General features: G+C 34.9%; 1 protein-coding gene across 1 annotated transcript in view; it reads left to right on the forward strand.

The window, feature by feature from the left end:
- KCNMA1 (potassium large conductance calcium-activated channel, subfamily M, alpha member 1) overlaps nucleotides 1-20,723 on the forward strand; it is a gene marked incomplete at both ends in the record, with an annotated part of 119,421 nt that overhangs the window by 11,795 nt on the left and 86,903 nt on the right. Inside the window, 5 exons of the mRNA XM_010082111.1 lie at nucleotides 9,224-9,334; nucleotides 11,231-11,336; nucleotides 12,802-12,884; nucleotides 15,187-15,256; nucleotides 17,066-17,221. Coding sequence (XP_010080413.1) covers nucleotides 9,224-9,334; nucleotides 11,231-11,336; nucleotides 12,802-12,884; nucleotides 15,187-15,256; nucleotides 17,066-17,221 — 526 coding nt within the window. The remainder of the gene's footprint in view (nucleotides 1-9,223; nucleotides 9,335-11,230; nucleotides 11,337-12,801; nucleotides 12,885-15,186; nucleotides 15,257-17,065; nucleotides 17,222-20,723) is intronic.

The raw sequence follows: 20,723 nt of genomic DNA on the forward strand, positions 1-20,723 counted from the left end.
CTTTTTAAGGCTTTCAATTTGCCTTAATCTGTTTAGGCTCCTTCTGTAACCTATCTATAGAACTCGTTAACTAGTATTCAAGGGATCATTTTAAAGTGATATTTTTAAAGTGAAGCACTGTGGAAGGATGGACAAGTATCTGCCACTCTATCACCATCACTGATAGACTGTCTTTTAAAATGTAGCAGTAAACCTGCAGGTTTGTTCATGCATGCATACCTCTGGAAGGCTGGAAGAGACAGTGATCACTTTGACTTTGGATGATTTTCTGAAGTGCTCAAACTAACCTCTTTACTATGAAGTTCAGGCTTTAAGTCTTATGAGACAGGGTTTTTCTTCAAGAAATTCTTGGTCTTGGATAAGTAGAGTTCTGCCATTGTGCTCTTTTTGTGATATTTGGAGCATACACATTCAATCCTAGCCACAATAGGACATACAAGATCATCCGTGTTATTTCTTGGTGGGAGGGGGGGGGAATCAAGATTTATTTATAACATTTATATTACTCAGGTCTGGTCTGAGATTTGTTTAAAGATCCAAATTTCTTTTACCTCTAGTAATTTATATTTAAGCTTTGGTTCTGCGTTTACTCATACACTTAAGAATCAAGTTGTTTCATTTCTGCATTCATGTGTTCATATGGTCAGACTGGATTTTAATTCTGTGAAATATTTTCCAGTTGAAGACATTAGCTTATTATAAATCAGCCTTCACAAAGCTCTAGAAAGCATATGGAAAGAACATTTGTAAACTGGTGGACTGAAAGAGAGACTGGATAAATTAACGTGTTTTTTTCAGTCTTTCCTCTACATTGAATTATTAAGTTTTAATTCCATGTACTAGATTATTTTTGCCTTTTTCATGAGAAACTGCTATCAAATCCAATGGAAACTCTTTATGAGGGCAGCAAGCAGGAACAGATATTGACAGAGAGAGGAATTATTATTTTATATACATGTATGTGTATATATGTAATCTGTTTATCTTGTTCCAATAGTAAATAGTTATGCTAAACTTTGTTTAATTTTCAAAAGATTTTTTAAACATTATCCAGAGGCATTACTGTTGTTAATACATAAAATTTAAAATTATATTTTAATGAAATCACAGTTCTTTACTGTATAAGCTATTAAAACTTCTTCTCTTCTCTCATGATCTGCTCTGCTTCCCAGACATTTCTTCAAATTTCTTAAATTTGCAAGCCATAAATTAGCAAAGCATCAATATATCAACAGGAAGAATCATCTGTTAGAGATTCCTTCCAGAAGGAAACATGGGATTCAATAACTAAACTTCACAGAGAAAAATAAAAACTGTAGACAGATAGATATGGTAAACAGAAAGACAAACAGATAATTGAAGTTGACAGGCCATCTTGGACTCATTAGACATTTGAATTTGATTAAAAATTGGAAAAAAAAATAAGGATTATCCAAATACTTTGGCAAAGGTCTATTTGCTGCAGTAATGAGAGGCGTAGCTCCAAAGAAAGTGACATTAGATTATTATATTAAGTAATTTGATACAATATGTAAGATATTATTTTCCAGTGGGATGAGAATGTAATAAGAGAATGTGACATGGATTTCATTATGATCCCCAGGGGTGTGTCTATTTCCATCTGCTAGCCATTCTTGAATCCCACAGTTTTAGATGGAGTCTCAGTTAGTGATAAAGAAAATCTGATGAGTGTTAAATAGACTGACAGATAGAACTAATAGGACAAACCTTTTTTTTTTTTTCAATTTTGCATGTTTATTAAACTATATCCATTCTTACGAAAACAAGAAAGGAAATGTGGGAAGTGACATATAACAGTGTTATGACTTAAAAACAACAAAAAATGTGTGTTCTAGGTCTCAAATCATGTTCCATTTCTACAATAACAGCACTAGTTTTATGTTTCTAGTTAAAATTGTAAAAATTTCGACTTTTCCTTCTCTCTGCCTAAACTTCAAAAAAACTTTGGCATTTTGACCCAAGAAAGACTGAATCTGATTTATAAATCTGCTGACCTACCATATTCTAAAAACTGTACAGGGCATGACTTTAAGTGTGGACATTGCAGTGAGTGCAATGTGAGGTGGCAGGAGTGGCAGAAGTGGTCAATTAATCAGCAGGTTTTAGTGAACTGTATTTTCACTCAAGTTCTGTAGCAGAAAATTAGTCATGGCATTTTGGGGTGATTTCTATGGAAAGAAATGTATTGACTCTGGACATGAACAAAATGCTCAAAAATCTTAATGTTTTCACTAACTTCAGCATTGCTTACAAAGGATTTAGTTATTTTTTGACTTGTTGAGCATTTAAAAAATGCATAAGGCAGTTTGAAAATGAATAATGGTGGAAACGTATTTCATATGGTGACGCAGCTGTGTTGTGTCTAAATGTTGTGGTATTTTTTTATGAAAGCAGAAATACTCTAGATAATATTACCATCAAGACTGAATGAAACAATGAGTATTCATCCTTTACTTTAAGCTACAGTAGAAGCCTCTTAACTAATCCAGACCCTGGCAGAACCAAATCACTGTGCTTTCTTCCTATTATTGCACTTTCAGAGGTGTGCATCAAGCAAAGAATATTAACTTTTATATCTTAACTTGTTTATAGTCAAGCATTGAGTGATTCCTTAGATCGTAAAAATGTGAGATAAACTCATTTAGGTTTAACTGAGCAAGGAAGTTGGAATAAACAAAGCAGCTCAGAGTGGTTCACTTATGATAGCATGCTGTTGCAAATGGACTTATATGCAAGCTCTAATTTGCAGTTTAAACAAAGGAGTGTGCTATTTATCCAGGATTAAAGTACCTGAAATGTACTGTGTCAGCCTGTTCTCTAGTAGAAAACTCACATTTGAGGATCTGTGTAGAGTGAATTCTGTACTACTTCTACGTGCTTCAGAAGCAATCTCTAAAGGTTGCCGGTGACAGACCACCAATATTCACTGAGCAAGACTGAAACCTGGATTTGTATAAGTGCCCTTGATACAGTTTCATAGCTGTAATAATTCACAACTAATAGGGTCTTCTGTGTGACTATATGCTTGTCACACATTAACGATTCTATGTTTAAGAGAATTTGAATTGATTCCTTCTTGATTCTTGATTTTACATACTTGGTCACAAAGTAAATTAATATCTGCATCAGAGGTAACTTTCAAATGCCCGACATTAAGTATTTCTCACTTATGTTAATCTGATGTATGATCCAGTGCTGTTCCACTGATCTGTACTGTATACCATATACTGAATGGAGCTCTTTGAGTGTTTTCTGGTATTAACTAATTCTTTTTTCTTTACTCACAATATGAGAGAGATTCCAAAGAACATGGCACGTATTGGAAAGAACAGATAGTTTCTGTCAGAATTAATCACAGCAGCTTCAGTACAGACTGCATGAGTTCACCTTGGTTCCTAAATAGTTGGCAGCTGAAGCTATCAGGTTCAATTTACAAAAATTTAAGGTACCTCAGACATGTTCTCACTTGTTGCCATCACATCGCCAGTCACAGTATAGTCATATTCTTTTATACATTTAATGTTGATATGTATTTGAAAGACAGTCATTTTGGCTTCTCAGTAGCTTCAACACTCTTGAAATTTTTAGTCCTTCAGGAGTAAAGAGAAGAATGGAGATCTACTTTCTAACAAACAGTTGAAGGAGAACAAATATTAAAATAAAGTTGCTGGGATGTTACACACTTGACAGACAATTGCTATATCCTTGAATATTTTTTACTTGTCTTCTTTGCACTCGAAGATTTCTAGAGACTGATCTGAGAATCGAGAGCGAGGAAACAGAGTTCACAGTTGAATTTTTAAAAAATTATCATGTCTTGATTTCAGAGTATTTTATGCTCAGTCTTCACAAACATGAATGACTAATGCAAAAAGGTAAGTTAGGGAGTAACACTTTTTAGTTTCATACCTTTTAGTTATTTTAAAAAAATAACCTGGTGTGTCTTTTTTTGGTCCAGGAGTGTCAATTCTAGATGAGTAGTTCTCAGTCTTTGCTCTTGTCATATATGCAATACATAGGCTAATTTTTTTAACAGTTACAGTATTTTAACATACTGTTCTGGCTCACTATACATGTTGGCTAAATAAGTGGTGTTTAGAGGACTACCCCTGGATTTGAGTCTTCTGTGAAAAAAGATAAAAACATGAAATCATGACTGTATAGCACCTATTACCTATACTCTATTAATCTGAGAGGCAAGTTTATATTAAAATAAGGCATGTGTTTAACCAAGTTAGGAGAGACATAGAAGCACAGGCATAAAGTTTTCACTTAATTGAACTGAATTAATAGAATCTTGAATGTTGTTAGGTGAATCATAAAAAGCACAAGCAGCTAGAAATGTATTGTGAACTGATATATTTAAAGAATGCATGCCACTAATAGATAAACAAGAAGACTGTGTGTACAGTCTCTGTTGATGTTTGTTGACTTTTCTTAGTAAGAAAAAGTGACTGAGACCCATCCTTAGTTCTGGAAAATTAATTAGACGTTGCAAGAACCTGTTGAATTCAACCACAGCAGCCTACTGCTGGTATACAAAGAAAGAATTTAGATGGTCCATAGATGAAGGCATGATCAGAACACTAAGCAGAAAGACCATAAAGAGATTTGAGCGTATGTATTTGATATAAATGTTATAGTTTTTTGGAGACATCTAGATCAATATATGCCACACTTATTGGCAAGTGAATGCCAGGTATTCAAGTGAATACTGAACAGAATTTTCTATTTATTATCTTTGATGTATTATGACAGACTAGCTAGAGTGTGTTTTTATCAAGTTCTTTATACTTGGTCCAACAAAATTGATATAATTTCTTTCAAAATAAACAGACAAAAGACTTGCCTTTTCTATTGTGTCCTCTGAAGGAAGAACCATGAAAAGATCCTTTTTGAAGAAACCTATTCACAGTGGATCTGTTTTCATTTACAGTGCTATTTACGTGGATTAAGTGTATGTTCTTGATTATCTCATGCCAGAATTCTAGAGGTTTTAGCTTTTGCTTATTTCATTTTTTTCTTCCTGAAACTGTACCTGTGGTAGCTTTGGACCTGTTATCACCATTTTTGTTTACTTTATAAGAAGCTAGTATATTTTTAGCAAATGTATCATTATGCTAATACTTGAGTGGAAAAAAAATAAGGTACTGTAGAGAATTTCAGCTATGTAGAATCACAGTTCAAATCAACTGTGTAGAACTGCACAAATTTTTCGTATTTGGTCACTGTAATTAATATTGGGAATGATAAGGACATATGAGAGAGAATGGATTATTTTGGCATTATTGGTTGATAGAATATGGCTCCTGATAAGCTTTTGATTCTCTGTAAAAGATTCTTTTTGCAGCATGACTGTCATGTCATATGGATTCCCATTGGTGTATTAAAACAGTTTAATCTGTGATACGTGATACTAATGACAACTATAAATTAACAGAAGCCTTAGCCTTAGTCCTCCTGAACACTTAACAGTACTAAGAATGTCTAAATTGCTGAATTGTGGTTTTCAATATTTTGAGGGAATTTCTTTGGTTTTCAAGAATGAAAAAAAAAAAAAGAAAAAAGGAAATTATAGTAATTTAGGTGAATACTGTATTACTTCTTATTACTGAAGTTTTTCATTAACAAAAGCTGAATGCCAAGGTTAGACATTTCTGTTGTCCCAAAATTATTAGTACAAGATTTTACTACCAGCCAACTCTAGCGGAAAGCAAACGATATCCAGTTTGTGGAAATAAATGTATGGTACATGAGAATGGAATGGTTATTGGGACAAACAGAGGAAGTTATAAATCTTCAAATCATATACAGGACAGATTGGAACAATAGAAGGTCTCCAAGTTTTCTTAAATAATGTATCTAATAACTCTCTCTGGGCAAGTAGGAAATCTGTTTTCAATTTCTTCTACTTCTGAGCAAAAATACAATTTATCTTAAAAGGAGATTTTTTTTTTTGTGGCAGTTTTCAACCAAAAATTAATGCAAGTATCTAATCAGAAAATATTATTTGAAAATCAGCAGGTTTTTTTGTTGCAATCACTGCTCAGGACACTGTCTTGCACTTATAAGAACAGCAAAGAAGAGAATAATAGATCATGTGCAGCCCCAAATCAGAGTGCTGAAATGAAACCATGGTGCAGATGTCTTCTGACACTTCCGAAAGAGTCCGTCCTGATGCTCAAATGCAAGAGTATTTGACAGCCAAATGTTTTATTTTCACTCGTGCAGATTGCTGTGAAACTGTACTGAATGAGACTCATAATAGGATTGAATTATTGTACCAATTGCATCTGCTTTTAGCTGGAGGTTTTTGGAGCAGATAACCTCTGGAGGTCTTTTCCAACCTCAATTATCTTGTAATCTTATGATCCTATGAAAATTTATTTTGCACTAAAGTAATTAGGCTTGCACACTCTTATCTGTCTCAGTTTTTCTCTCCAGTTTACCCATATTTTAAAAATGTGAACTTTAATTAATGATAGAAAAGCACCCATATGAAGTGAAATCTCCCAGGAAGGAAGTAAATTTTCTGCACAGGAATGTAGCAGTGTAGCACAAGATCATTCAGAAAGAGACCTTGCTAAAGCTAACAGCACAGGATCTGTACAAATCAGGGGTCTACAAGAATAAATTATTTCTGTTATTAAAAGTAATGCATCAGCTATGCAAATGGAAAGTTCAATTTATTGATTAGTAATAGATGGAAACATTTGAAGAAAATAATACCCATAGTTTAAAATTAGTCATCTTAGAAAACATATACAGACAGTATGAGGAATACAAATTAATATTTTTAGCTGTTATTTATTGTTTTCTTGGGCCTTTGCAGTTTTTGATGGTAGATGAGTTTACACTCAGGAAAGTTGGTGAATACCACTAGACAGCTAGAACTTCCCAGTATGTTAATATAGCATAGTATATCAAACATAGTCCATTCACAATTTAGGTGCAGTAAACTACTCGGGTTCTAAACTTCTCTTCAGAATCTGAACTTCCTTGAGGCTTTCCATTGATATATTGGATGGAGATTCACCCATTTTGTGGGGAGTGAATCTTAGTGCCTGAAATCATATTTTACCATTCTGTCTTGAAGGTGTTATCCTGATGTAACTATGTGTTCAGTAACACATGCACAGACAGTGCTGGCAGCTCAGGCAATGGACTACTAGGGAAACTGAGGAAGAGTGCTTCTGAAGTGGGGAGTATAGGCATGGTTTTATCCTGTACAGAGGCAGCTGCAAACTCTGACAAGCTGCAGAAATCCCAGAGGAAGCCTCTTAAGAACCCCTTGCACTAAAAAAGGATGAGCTCGTGTATGTTGTTTTCTGATTTTATGCTTACCGCCTCATGAAACAGGAAAGCTTTAACTCGGTATTTTTGTGTTTTAAAGTGTTTACAGTCCAAGAACTCAGTGCTCTGTGCACTTACTGCGCCAAAAGCTTTGGGTAAAATTGAGCAAAATCTTACTGGAGCCAAATCAGACACTCTGGATAGCTAGTTTAGCAATAAAAGCTCATAGTATTGAGTCCTATGTTAAATACAAAATAGCATGATCAGACTCTCATATAAACATATATTATTTGCCTGTTAAAAAGAGTGAACCCATAGAAGTTTTTTACTGCTGCTGTTTCTAAGATTACATCTGGGTCGTGGTGATGTCACTTAAGAACTCATGCAGAAGAAGTGTTTGAATTTATCATGTTTCAAAATTAACCTTTAAAACTCTGTGCTACACTGTTATAAATGTAGTAGTAACAGAGAAATACCATAAAGTCATCTGGACTGTTGTAATAGTTTGTGTTCTGCTTTTCTAGTCACCATCTGAACCACTGCAAAAGTAACAGTACATGATGGTGATATTATTCTCTGCATGATGCGTATTACTGATTTATTCTTTGTTCTGCATAATTAGCCCTTTTCCAATGAGTTCTATGCACGTTTCACACACATGTCGTCAAGCATCAAATTGTGAAGCAAGAACAGACTCTTATTATAGCCCATTACATAAGTAATCATTGCTGACGCCTATTATTTGTTGTTTCCAGACAAAGAGGTTTCTGCGTTACTGAGTTTTCCACAGAACAGTTACGAAGTAGGTGAGACGTGGATGGTCTACGTCTTGCCCTTCACATTTGGCAGTTCAAGCGCCAAATAAGTTTGTGAAATTGTGTGTTTGTAGTGTTTGTGCATAGACTATATGATTGTAATGAAACTGACTTTCTGTTAGTTCAGGAGTTGTATCTATACTGCCTTGACCCTCTTCCTGACTTCTGTGAGCAGTGTGGTTATTGGAAGTGTTAGCAACAGGCATATCAAAGTCACCGTGTTTTAAAGCCATGACAGTAATGGGAGCTAGGGTTGATTTTATTCCATTCAAGAAATTGTGAGACAGTGTAGGATATTCTAATCACAAATTTTTGGACTTTGCGTTACAAAAGTAAAAGAGCAAAGATCCCTTAAGTCAGGAAGAGTGCAATTTCCTAGGCCTTTTCTTCAGCCTCTCAGAATTTAAGATGTAGAATTCCAGAATGTGTGTGTAGGTATATAATGTTCTTCGATCTTACGTGGTCAGATTCATTTCATAATGGAAACGTGGAGCAGTAGAAACTTTTGTGACATCACAGTCTGTGCAAATCTAAGCAATCTATTACAATGGTGCAATAGACAACGATTTCTTATTGTAAAGTACTCTTCTTGTAGAGAGTGGCCTATAGTTGGCAAGTTTTGCACTGCCTGCAGTTGGTATTAGTGTCTGCTTTCAACTGTGGAAAAATATTGAATCATTTTACGGATATTTGCTGTCTCATTATGTCATAAACCAAAAATTTCAATAGTAAATCTTGGTAGAGGAGGTAAAGATGTGGAGAAAGATATGCAAAATAAAGAAATATTACTTTGAAAGGGACTGGTTAATACAGTGTATAAACATATATATAAATTATGCCATTTATTGTTAAATGTGTAATACAACTTGGCCAAGTAATTTGTTGATAGTAGTCTTTGCAGGTGAGAGTGTATATGTATTTGCAATTGCAAGTTGCCTATTGGAACGGATGTTTTCCTTCTCTGACTACGATCTAGAGAATCACCAAGAAGAGACTAATACTCTTTCTTTGGCCAATAAATTATGTTTTCCTTCTCTGCTTTCTTGCTTGCTTGTTTTACCTTTGCAAGATTAACTCTGACTTTTCTGTAACAGGCACATAGTTGTCTGTGGTCACATAACACTTGAAAGTGTGTCCAACTTCCTGAAGGACTTCCTGCACAAGGATAGGGATGATGTCAACGTAGAAATCGTCTTTCTGCACAAGTGAGTAATCTTTCAAGATTAGTCTTATTATCTGTTACTAAAACTAATTAATTTAAGCCATATTTTTTTTGCAAAGACAGAAGATCTTTTAGGCTCCAGATAACCATAAAATTAATACTTACAAGTATTTTTGTTAACAATGTGGTTTGAAGAAAAGAGTTGTTTGCTGCAATATTTTTATAACCCATTGCTAAGTATAGGTGTTTCAACCAGACAGACTTCAAACCCAATTGTGTCAAGTGTGAGGTAGATAGCTAAATACATAGTTGAAGTGGGAATGTAATTATGAAATAAAAAATATTGAAATACTAATAAATAAATGTAAAAATTTTCTTTAGTGGCAAATATTTCTCGTGAAACCAGAATAATAGTTAAATCAGTAAAATTGGTGAAAAATACTGTATGTCGTATGAACTTATGCTATCTGAAAACACGTTTTCACCTCTGAAAAAATGCTTATTTCATATTGCAAAATATTTATTAAAAAAATGTAAGTGGACCTGTAGTTTTAATATAAACAGGATACATTACAGATATAGTGAAGACAGAAAATCTTGTCACGGTGATAAGTACTGCTTTTTTAACCCATATATACATACCTACACACCCATAGTCTCTTGCATTTTTCTGATTTGAGATTTGGAAAGGTGTCTTAAGGTGATTGCTGTTTGTTGCAGACTCTGCATTACATGTAATACAACATCAAATAGGCATGCCTATGGCAGAAGCTGTTAGAAATAACCATGTGCTAGAGAGAGAGACAGTGTAAAAAGTCTTTTCTGCTCTAGCATGGCATCTGTTTAGAAGTGTTGTAAGCTATGAATGAGTAATGTTTTTGCATTTAGCAGCAGGTTCTGCACTTTTCTTGTCAGGAAAGTGATTAAAAAGTTAAAGAGTCATTTCTGATGATTTAACAGAGGAACCTGAAAAACTAAGAATCAGCAGCATTTGCACAATCTTTTTATCTAGTCCTTTCACATTGAACTAGGGATGATATTGTCAAGAATCTACATTGTTTGTTTCCTTCTTTCCCCTCTTTAAGTGATAACAAGAAGTGACTGTGAGAGGAAAGGGGAGATCCAGATTTCCACAGTGAAAATGCATAGTGATAGGAATCAGAAAATGCATATGCACAAATGGAGTTTAGCACCTGGCTACTTGTGTGTGCATGCTTTCTTCTGTACCTTCACAGACAAATCTTTGCATGTGTCTGTTTTGTTTGCTTATTAAATTTGGCAGCTGACATGGCAAAGGTCTAATACACTTACTATGTAGCTGTTAAATCCCTTCTGTTTTAATGAGTGGCATCAGAAAAGGCATTTAGAAGGTTGTTGCCACATTATGTAATAGATTGTGATCCATTTAATTTTTTTGTGTATGACAAAATTAAGTGAAGCAGAAAGACACAGCGTAATTATGATTGTTTTAATTGTAGCTCACACAGGCCACAGGGTCCCTATAGGGTTCCTTTTCTGGCTTTCAGTGATTTTGCATTGAGCTCCCCTATTTGGTGCAATCAGCTGTTTTGAGAATGGTGGGGACATGCAGAGGATGATTGTCTTACTAGACCATTTCTGTGGAGAATGCTGTTAGGATGTTTTCAAATGTTTGTGCCACTTCTTCTGGATTGGTGTCTGTGAGAAAACAAATAATGAATGTGCAGCATAGCACAATGAAGTGGGCCAGAAGTGCTGTAAACAGCGGTAAGGAAGTGAAAGCAGTATAGTGTTTGTCTTTTAAATACTGCACCCTGTTTCCACACCGAAGGAAAAGCATCAGCAGAAGTCTGAATACCTGAAATAAATATATGGGTTGGTTTATAAATAAAGGAAATGGGGCAGTTATGGAAACTGACTTCTCATTTGCTTTTGTATTTTCTTCCTCTAACCAATGCAGTATCTCCCCTAACCTTGAGCTGGAAGCTCTTTTTAAACGACACTTCACTCAGGTGGAATTTTATCAGGGTTCAGTCCTTAATCCTCATGACCTAGCAAGAGTGAAGGTAAGAGCTCTGTTCTGTTCTCCTGATGATTGACTTCTTTTAAAGTGCTCATTGCATTATTTGGAAAAAACCAGTAAAGCTCTTCTTCATGTAACCCCAAAGATTGTTTTCCCTCTCTGTTAGCTTGCCTAATAAATTACAGGATCTATCCTTATAAACCTTGTTTTATATCTTTAGATCTTCAAAGCTACAGTAACTGTGACTTAAGATACATTGTCTACTATTCCATTGAACTCTTTATGAATTTTTCATTGGAGTTTAGTTCAAGAGTCTATTTTACATTAATGTTTGATATAATAGAACATTGTCTTACAGTAATTGCTTAAAATGCTTTTGTCTTACCTTCATCAGAACGATTAGAAAACAATTTTTCACCTGTCAAGCCTTTTTTCTTTTGTCTAGTAACTTGGAAAAAAAATACAATTTAAGATTTTTGGTCCCTAAAATGAGGAGATGGTTTTATTGTCTAGAATTCTCTATGGTAAATTATGTTGTATGGTTAAAGCAAAGCATGAAGCTTAAAGGAGAAAAAAAAGATGGCAAGCTGTCAGATACAGAATTTGCTCTTTTAGTGTGGGGGTTTTCTTTTGTTTGCTTGCTTGCTTGTGTTTGTGTTGGGTTTTGTTTGTTTGGTTTTGTTGTTGGTTTGTTGTTTTGGGTTTAGTTTTTGTGTGTTTTGTTTTTTGTTTGTTTGTTTTTTAATGGAACATAAATCAGCTAGTTAATCCAAGAGTATTTTTGTGTCTTTTGTCCATTTTGGCTGCAGGAATTCCTTAACCTTTTGTATTCCAACACACACTGTTCTAGTTCATCAGAACTAAATGTTCTAACTAAGACTATAAAATTGCGTGTTAGTATTTTGAGTTCTGTGTTCCACTGTTCTTTGTGTTGGTATTTGGTTGTATACACCGAAAAATACTTTTGTCATCTGCTTTGAGTAAAATAGAGCTAAGCTTTGTGTGAACATAGAGGTCCTGTGAACAAATGAGTTCTCATGCTTTCTAAAACTTGTGCTCAGATTCTAAATCATCAGTTCAGCTGCCTCTTCCTGTCTAATAGAAAGGTACTTAAATTCCCAAACAAAGCAGCAGGACTTGTGGGAGCACTGTCCTGATGTAACAGGAACTCCCTATGGATTTAGGGGTCTAAATTTCAGTATATAGTTACAAAAGTTGTATCCATTAACACCTTCATGCCTCAGATGATACAAAGTAAGAGTAAATGATTGAACTACTGACCTGGTCTGAGCATCATAAGCAAGTTTCAAGAAGTTGCTATGTGTGGTTTGAGAGCTGTTATAATCACTGACATTAACTCATGTTAGTCTTGTAACATTTTTGATTAGCAGTATTAAGAACTGACATTCACTCTCACGGTGGTAGTATTGGATTCCCTAATACTTTATGGTGAAAGAAGGGCTGGAAAGAGTTTACTATTTATGTTTGCTTTTTCTTTGATGTCTCAGATAGAGTCAGCAGATGCGTGCCTAATCCTTGCCAATAAATACTGCGCTGACCCAGATGCTGAAGATGCCTCCAATATTATGAGGTAAACTCATTAGTTTTTAATAGGTTTTTGGTTCTTAACTCTGATTAGCTAACTTCTGGTGTCCAGATAGGCTGTAGCCACGCACAGCTTTATTGCTGGTCTGTTGCACTTAGAGGACATTGCAGGATTTGTTTTTAGGGGACAAATTACAAGGTCGTCTGAAAAGTTCAGAGATGAGGACGCCCTAAATTCCTGCCTAAACTGAAAGGGTGTGTCAGAAGAGACACTTGGAGCACAAGCTTTGTTACTCTTAGTCGTTTTGCAGGACCTAGGATTTAAATATCCATAGCTGAATGCAGTCCCAATAGAAATTAAGGGAAAGGGGATACAGTTAATGTTGTTGCAGTATGTTACGTGAGTCCATACTGCTTAGGCTGCTGTTAACAATATGACAGAAGGGCCCTTAATCACTTCATACCTCATTGCTCCTTGGTATATCTGCTCCTACAAGTAATTGTGGTACTTGGGGGAAGGCAAGGTATCTATTTCATGATGGTAACAATGCAGTGGTCTCCTAGTTCCATCCCCCTTTTTTACAATGAAGACCAAACATTGCTTATTTTGATTGGCAAGGCGTTTACCACATTAGGGACCACCAGATCTTGTCCTGCTTTGGTCCTTATGTTCTCTGAAAGAAGGAGATTAAAGAGTTGATCAGTAGATGACAGCTAGAGTTACAACAAACCTAAGCCATTCCATTTTTTGTGTTTTGTTCATACAACCCTAGTTTTAATGAGACCAGTCTCTCATTTTTAAAATTGGAATGTAAAATTCTCTAACATAGAACTGGCCAGTGTTAAGAACCAATTTTACTGGCCTGTCAGATGTTTACATGATGTGAATTGAAGCAAGGGGGGAAATAATAATAAAAAAAAATGTTGCTTCTCTGGAAAAAGTTCACTGTGCACAAGAGATCTGGCTGTCTGTAGAAGGGGCAGGGCTTAAATATGCCTAATATCATTTTCCCAACATACTTTTGAACTTCAATGCAAGAAACTTTATTTTGACCTTAAGTGCATAAAGACATTAAAAATATTCCATTTGCAGATTAGTGCATTCTTAACAGGTTTAATATATTTAATGTAATAAAATGAGAAAGTGTTATTTTGAGAGTGGGATTCTCTTGTGTTTTCTCACATGTAAATGAATTTAATTCAACAAAATTGAATATTTAATTAAGTAATTCAGTAAGAAATGGAAGATTAGAAGGAAGAGTTGTTTTTTCCCTCCAAAAGATAACATACATTAAAATCATGGCATACAACTTTCTTTATCTGTTTCGTGCTCTGGCTTTGATATACTTCAAAGCATGAGCCAGACACCAGTTTGCAAGATACTTCCCACAAAACACCAATGTAAACAGTTATGGCATTTGGAGTCTTATGGGACTGATGATTTGTAATAATTCAGATTATTTTGCATTTTGATTGTTTTATCTTCTTTTCTTACCTTTAGTTTGCATATACAGAACTGATTTTTTTGGCCTTTTTTCTCTCTTTGATTTTGCGCAATGCTTTCTTAATTTTTAAGTTGTATCTTCCTCTCTTCATAACATATTATCGATCCACTCATTTCTCTGACATTTTTCTTTCCAGTCATTTTTAACCTGTACACAGCTGAGTATGTTTTAGGCTCATTAAATAATTAATAATACAGGCAAGCTGCAGATAATATTTTATAAGTTCAGTGTTCAGATATCAGTTTCAATCTTGAGATTTGGAATAATCCATAAAAATTATGATGAATTTGCATGTGGGTTTATTTCAAACAAAATCATTATTCAAGGTGTTTAAATATGGTGAATGTCTGGCAACTTTAAATAAATAATCTGTAGTGCAGCAGAAAGAAACAGATTATTTCAAAATTTATCGTTTGAAAACTCAATCGATTATGTTGATTCAAAGACATGAAGATAATCACTGAAGACGACTCGATGATCTTTAAGGTCCTTTCCAACCCTAACCATTCTATGATTTGCTTAGTGGAATGAGCACAGTATCACAACAGAGATGCTAAAATAAGTCTCTTTTTCTGGAAGTTCTCTAAGAGCAAACCATTCAACTGAATAATTCCTGAAGTTTGATGTTCTCTGGTATTAGCTGGTGCTTATTAACTGAATTTGACCAGGTCTAAATATTGCATAGGGCTGACTTCAATCAGTATGCTTTACAGCGAGATGAATAAGGGGGTACAGTTTTAACTGTAGCACCTGACAACTCAATAAAGTAGAGGTATTGGGATATATTATCCAAATATCCCACCAACTAAAAGTTATTTTAATTGTTTTTCTTTTATTTTTTAGAGTTATTTCAATAAAGAATTATCATCCGAAGATAAGAATTATCACTCAGATGTTGCAGTATCACAATAAGGTAATGTGATGACCAACAGTGTCAACCAGAGTTTTTTTGCTACATTGCATTCACTTATACACAATTTTTCTAGCCCCACTAATTGTAAGCATTTTTTTTCTCCAAACAAAAACATCCTAATAAGCCTTGTCATGTAATCCAGTTACAAGGGAATTCAGTTTTTTTCATGTATATGCAAGGGACCTTATAAAAATCCTGACATTTATTAATTGCCTAGGGTCTAATTATCATAGCTACAGTGTCCATAGTTGCTGTTGATTCCAGATGTTCTTTTAACCTCTCAGCTTCTGTAAGTTTTGCTCAGTTTACTACACTAGAGCTACCCAAGATGAATTGGTGGCCTCTCGGCAAGTCATCTGAAGTCAGTTCTTTGTGAATACTTAAAAAAAGCATAGAATTATTATCTTATTAGTGATTTATTGTGATTTTTTGTTTCTTGCATGACAACGTAGACCTGAAATTGCAAGTAGCAGGTACAAAATAAATATAAATACTATTTTCACATAAAATGTAATTCAGTTGTGGAATTTGTTGCTAAAAATACTGTGGAGATCAAAATTATAAATACACTTTGGAAAGAAATTTGGCAAATGTTTGATGTTAAATCTGTGTCCTTTAAACACGGTGAAGTCAGTTTATCTAATCCTGAGATGAGGAAGCTCATATACTGCTGGTTAACAGGGCTAAGAATAATACAGCAGAGGACAGACTACCCATAGGTGACCTGCTGCTTTTATTATTTCTAAAAGCTTCAACCACTGCCCAGTGCTGGAGAAGAAGCTTGGCTGGCTAGACCTTCATTCAATGAAATACAAAAATCCTGGTCCTTAGAAGGTTTGACTGCTAACAGCTCCTTATACCTGTAACATTGGCTACAACAAGAGCTATTACAGTTGTTTGTGGTGTCCTCTTCTGTACATGAATGGAAAGAGCCTATCTTTTTATAGTATAAAGCAAGGTGCTGCTCTGCTTTAAACAGGTTCAGAGCATAAGGTCTTTCAAAAACTGCATTTTTCTTTTGTATTTACGTTGAATGTGTCTTCAATAACTTTTATAAAAGCGCTGAACTGTGGTAGTAACTTATGGAGGGAAACAAGCATGAAGGCCTCTGTGTTTCCTTATGTCTATGCAAATGTACATGGCAGATGGAAGAGAAGATAGAGATACGCCAATAACTGAACAGTATTAATACCTGAAAACTTAATTAAATTAATACCTAAAAACTGACGAGTGTCAATACTGGACCTCTGTCTTGATCAGCTGTTTTCTGTATTCTATCCTTATGAACAGCAGTCTTAGTGAAAATCCAAACTTTTTCCTAAGTCAAGTGCTATCCTTCAGGGTGGAAGGAATGAAATAGAAAAGACAGAAGATGTTGTATACCTTACTAAATGACAATGTCCTGCAGAGGTTGCGTCTTCACATGAGTTGTAATCTAATTTATATTAGATTCCTGTATATTATGTACGTGCCTTATCAGTCAAAGAGTAGCTCGAAGTACTGAGGGAAAGGAAAAATTTACAACATTCTGTGGTTTGTTCAGGTGTGAGGATGGGCCTGCCAGAGTGTCACAGACAGAATATGGCTTGAGAAATGTGAGACTTTTTTCTGTGATAGGTAGTATTGGAACATTTCTTAGCATAGAATTAAACTCTAAAATACTTGGAGTGCTTCTGCCTACTCAGAAAAAGTCAAGACAGTAACAAAGAAAATAATTCACTCCTATCTCCTTCAATACTGTACTGCATTTGAGGAAGTATTTCTGGTTCTTCACCTATGGGGTATTTTGTTTGGTTTTTTGTTTTCCAGGCCCATCTGCTAAATATCCCGAGCTGGAACTGGAAAGAAGGGGATGATGCAATCTGTCTTGCTGAACTCAAGCTGGGTTTCATAGCCCAGAGCTGCCTAGCACCGGGCCTTTCAACAATGTTAGCCAACCTCTTCTCTATGAGGTCATTCATAAAGGTAATGTCTTGTCTCATTAGAATGTATTAGTCTGCAGTTTAGTTTGTCAGACAGTCGAGTAGAGAATGCAACTCAAATATGAAACAGATAGGAACACATTAACAGATTTTGTAAGACAAAAAAAACCCCAAAACAGTGCATGCTTCCATACAAAAGTTCTGGCTGCGAATTGGGCAATGAGCCAGGTTCTGCCAAGATACGGTTTTTCTTTTTGTTCTGCAAGTGTTTGACCTTTAAATGACTTCTCAAAGCATCATCCATTTCTGGGGAGATGTTTCTGGTGTTTTATGTTTTGCTTTGTTTTAGAGAAACCACATATTTTTCTATCAGAAAAGCCCATGCTGCTAAAACAAAAATATGATTTATATGTCCTATATAGCAACAAAGTGCCCAGGAAAAAGGACTGATCATTTTGGTCTTTTACATCAAATGTCTAGTGGACTTTGACTGTGGAGTCATATGTCCACATAAGGAACATGTGTTGGAACTCAAGCCTGAGCTTCCTACAACATCATTTGTGTAGTTGTTTCTACTCAGTCAAAGAGCTCATTTGGATTTACATGGCAAAATTGTAACCCAGTTATTCCTAGACTTCTGTGACAGCTGTACAAGTTCACTGGACCAAGGTCTTGATTACAGCAGTCAGTGCTTCCTTCCTTGTGTCTTTCTGGGACACTGATTGGAAACATCAAGCATGGCCAGTTTCTGGTCCCTTGAGTGTTATTAATGAAATGGGAGACACTATAGGTAGGTCATGGTCCACTTCAAGTCCATTATGCAGGTAAGCAAAAAAAAAAACCAAACAAACAAAAAAACAAACCAAAAACCAGCCTAATGTCCTCAGATGAGAAAGCCAGGACTGTTCTCCTAGAGGTGCAGATGTCAGTGCAGGACAGTGAGTCTTTATTTACTTCTTATGAAGTCCTGAAATTCTTTATTAAGGTATCCTTTGAAGACAGCAAACTCCTGTGTGTCAAAAATATTTGACTATTACATGTAGTCAAAAAAATGCCAGTTTTCAACATGGAAACAAGGCTGGGCTCTGCACATTACTGTCTGCAGTTATGATGTTTGCATCTTTATTCATAGTGTCAGGAAAGAAAAAAATAGCTGGTTTAGTTCAGTAAAGCCAAACTTGGAAATTGTTTATGACTCATCAGCATATGGTCACTTTGACATTAATCCTTTCTACTTATATCCCGAAAGAAAACTAAATCTGTTATGAACTTCTTTCTGCTTGCCAGTCATTTTGGTTTCCCTCAGTCTTCCCTGATGTGGTAACCCAAGAGTGTCAGGAGTCTCAAACATTTGTAACAAACACATGAGTATATCCAAATTACTGAGGCAACCTGTTCTATGAACTTGTGCTTGACATCAGAAGTAGGCATGAAACTTTTGCTCAACTTCTGTCCTTCCAAAATCATGAGGAATCAGTTTTCTCTCAAATATATGAGTATCTACAGAAGCCCCAGTCTTAAAGTTACTTTAATACTGAATTTAAACTTGCAGGGAGAAAATTAAGAGATACAGAAAGTGACAAAATGTACAAATGTCTGACTGTGGGGGAACTGTGCTAGAAGCACACTCATTTATGGCATAGATTTGTAGCTAAAACATAGAAGTCAAAAACTGCAAATGTAAAGGTAGCATCTTTCCAGAAAATATATCTAGCCACTTCTTACATTATCTTACCCACCTTCAATCCTATATTTTCTTATTTTGTAAGATATTCTTATAATAATTTCAGTACAGTGACGGGCTATCTCTCTGATGAAGAGTTTTAAGTTGAAAGCTCAGCTTTGCAAGGCACTACTCAGATTATATCTGATTATTTCTCCATACACAGAATAAGCATAAAAATAGCAATGAATATGATTGGGAGGAAGCTATCAATGTCAGTTTTCCTCTTGTATCTGTGATTGTATAAACAGAATATTATGCGGACATACCTTAACTTGTGTTACTTCAGATGTCATTTTCAGCTGGCACTGAGAGAAAAAATGCTGTAAAGTAGTACATTGGGAGAATACAAGACTCTGTTAATACTGACCAACTTTGTCTTCAAAATCACAGGGACAAAGTAATGGTTCAGGTGGAGATAAAATGCGAAGATAATCTTTAGTCTGTTACTAACATTATCTTATGCTAACATTTTATGGCATCCCAAATATAAAAAATTCTTTAAATTCATTAATCAGCATTTCATGGTATCCTAACAGAACACATCTTAAACATTCCAATCACTTCGTGAAGGTTAATTTAAAACTACTTAGTGTCTATGAAGCTTGATCTCTGCTTTGTGAATGAGTTCAGTTTTTTCCAGTCCTTTCTTCTTGCTTGACTAAGGGTGAGCACTGAACTATAGGTCTGATCTGCAGTTCCTTCCTCCAAATCAGAATCATATGCCTAAAGAAAAGAAAGCGAAGGAAGAAAGCAGAATGGAGAAACATATAATGTATTTGTATGGTTTTTTACATCCCCAGGTGGTGTCAATATAAGAAAAAGCCACAAAATAGACCATAAGTTACAAACATGTCCTTGCTATCATTACTCTTATTTTTCATGAAGCCTGCGCTTTATCTGTTTCTGTATGTAAAGAGTTGCTGATCAACAACATGTGCAAGCTTCACATAAATAAAAGGGTTATAAAAAAATGTGATACAACTTCTCTGTGTGTGGTGGAGAATAACACAATGCAAATCCTTTTTAGCATCCCACATGGTTTCTGAATGGTGAAACAATTCGTACGGAAAAAAATTCTCTTGATTGTTTGCAGCCCATTTGTCAGGGATTGTATGATTTGGAACATCTCCTTATTGCAATTTATTTTTGCAGTTGTTTACTTCTCCAGAACTAAAGTAACTGACTACCTGGCAGTTTATCAACAGGAAAAGAAAATTTAAAAGAAATAAATTCATTGTAAATTATATTTCAAGTTTGTTTTTTTTAAAGTTTACTATCCTTCTGTTCTTCAGAATATTCTTTTGAAAGAGTGCCTTTTGACTAATTTAACATGGGGAACAGGTTGGTGAATCCCAAATTAGTACTCAGTCTGTAGGATAAAAATGCAAACATATAAAATACTGTACGAGTCCTGTCAAAATAGCTGTGTAATTTAGATTTTTTTAAATATTAGGAAATTTCTTGTCCAAGAGAGATTTGTGTCACACTGAATTCCAATTGTTATAACATTTAATAATAAATATAAAAGTAATAGTAATATTTAATAATGTAATATAGCAACATAATAAATTTTATTTTATAATATAATAATGACATAACCTGCAATTTCTTTTTATTTATTTTTTCTTACAACATTATTTTAAAACACACCATTGTTTGTTTTTGCATGTCAGAATCAGTAGAGAAGGTTCAAGTGGTTTAAACTACCTGTGGATCAGGCTATTACAGAGGAGAGGTGCTTTTAAGTTGTAAAAGAGTTCGAGAAGCTTGGCATTACTGATATGGCTTTTTTTCAAATGCAATAATATGTGGGTATGAA

This window comes from Pterocles gutturalis, unplaced genomic scaffold (genome assembly GCF_000699245.1).
Source record: "Pterocles gutturalis isolate BGI_N339 unplaced genomic scaffold, ASM69924v1 scaffold14544, whole genome shotgun sequence".
Taxonomy (NCBI): Eukaryota; Metazoa; Chordata; class Aves; order Pterocliformes; family Pteroclidae; genus Pterocles; species Pterocles gutturalis.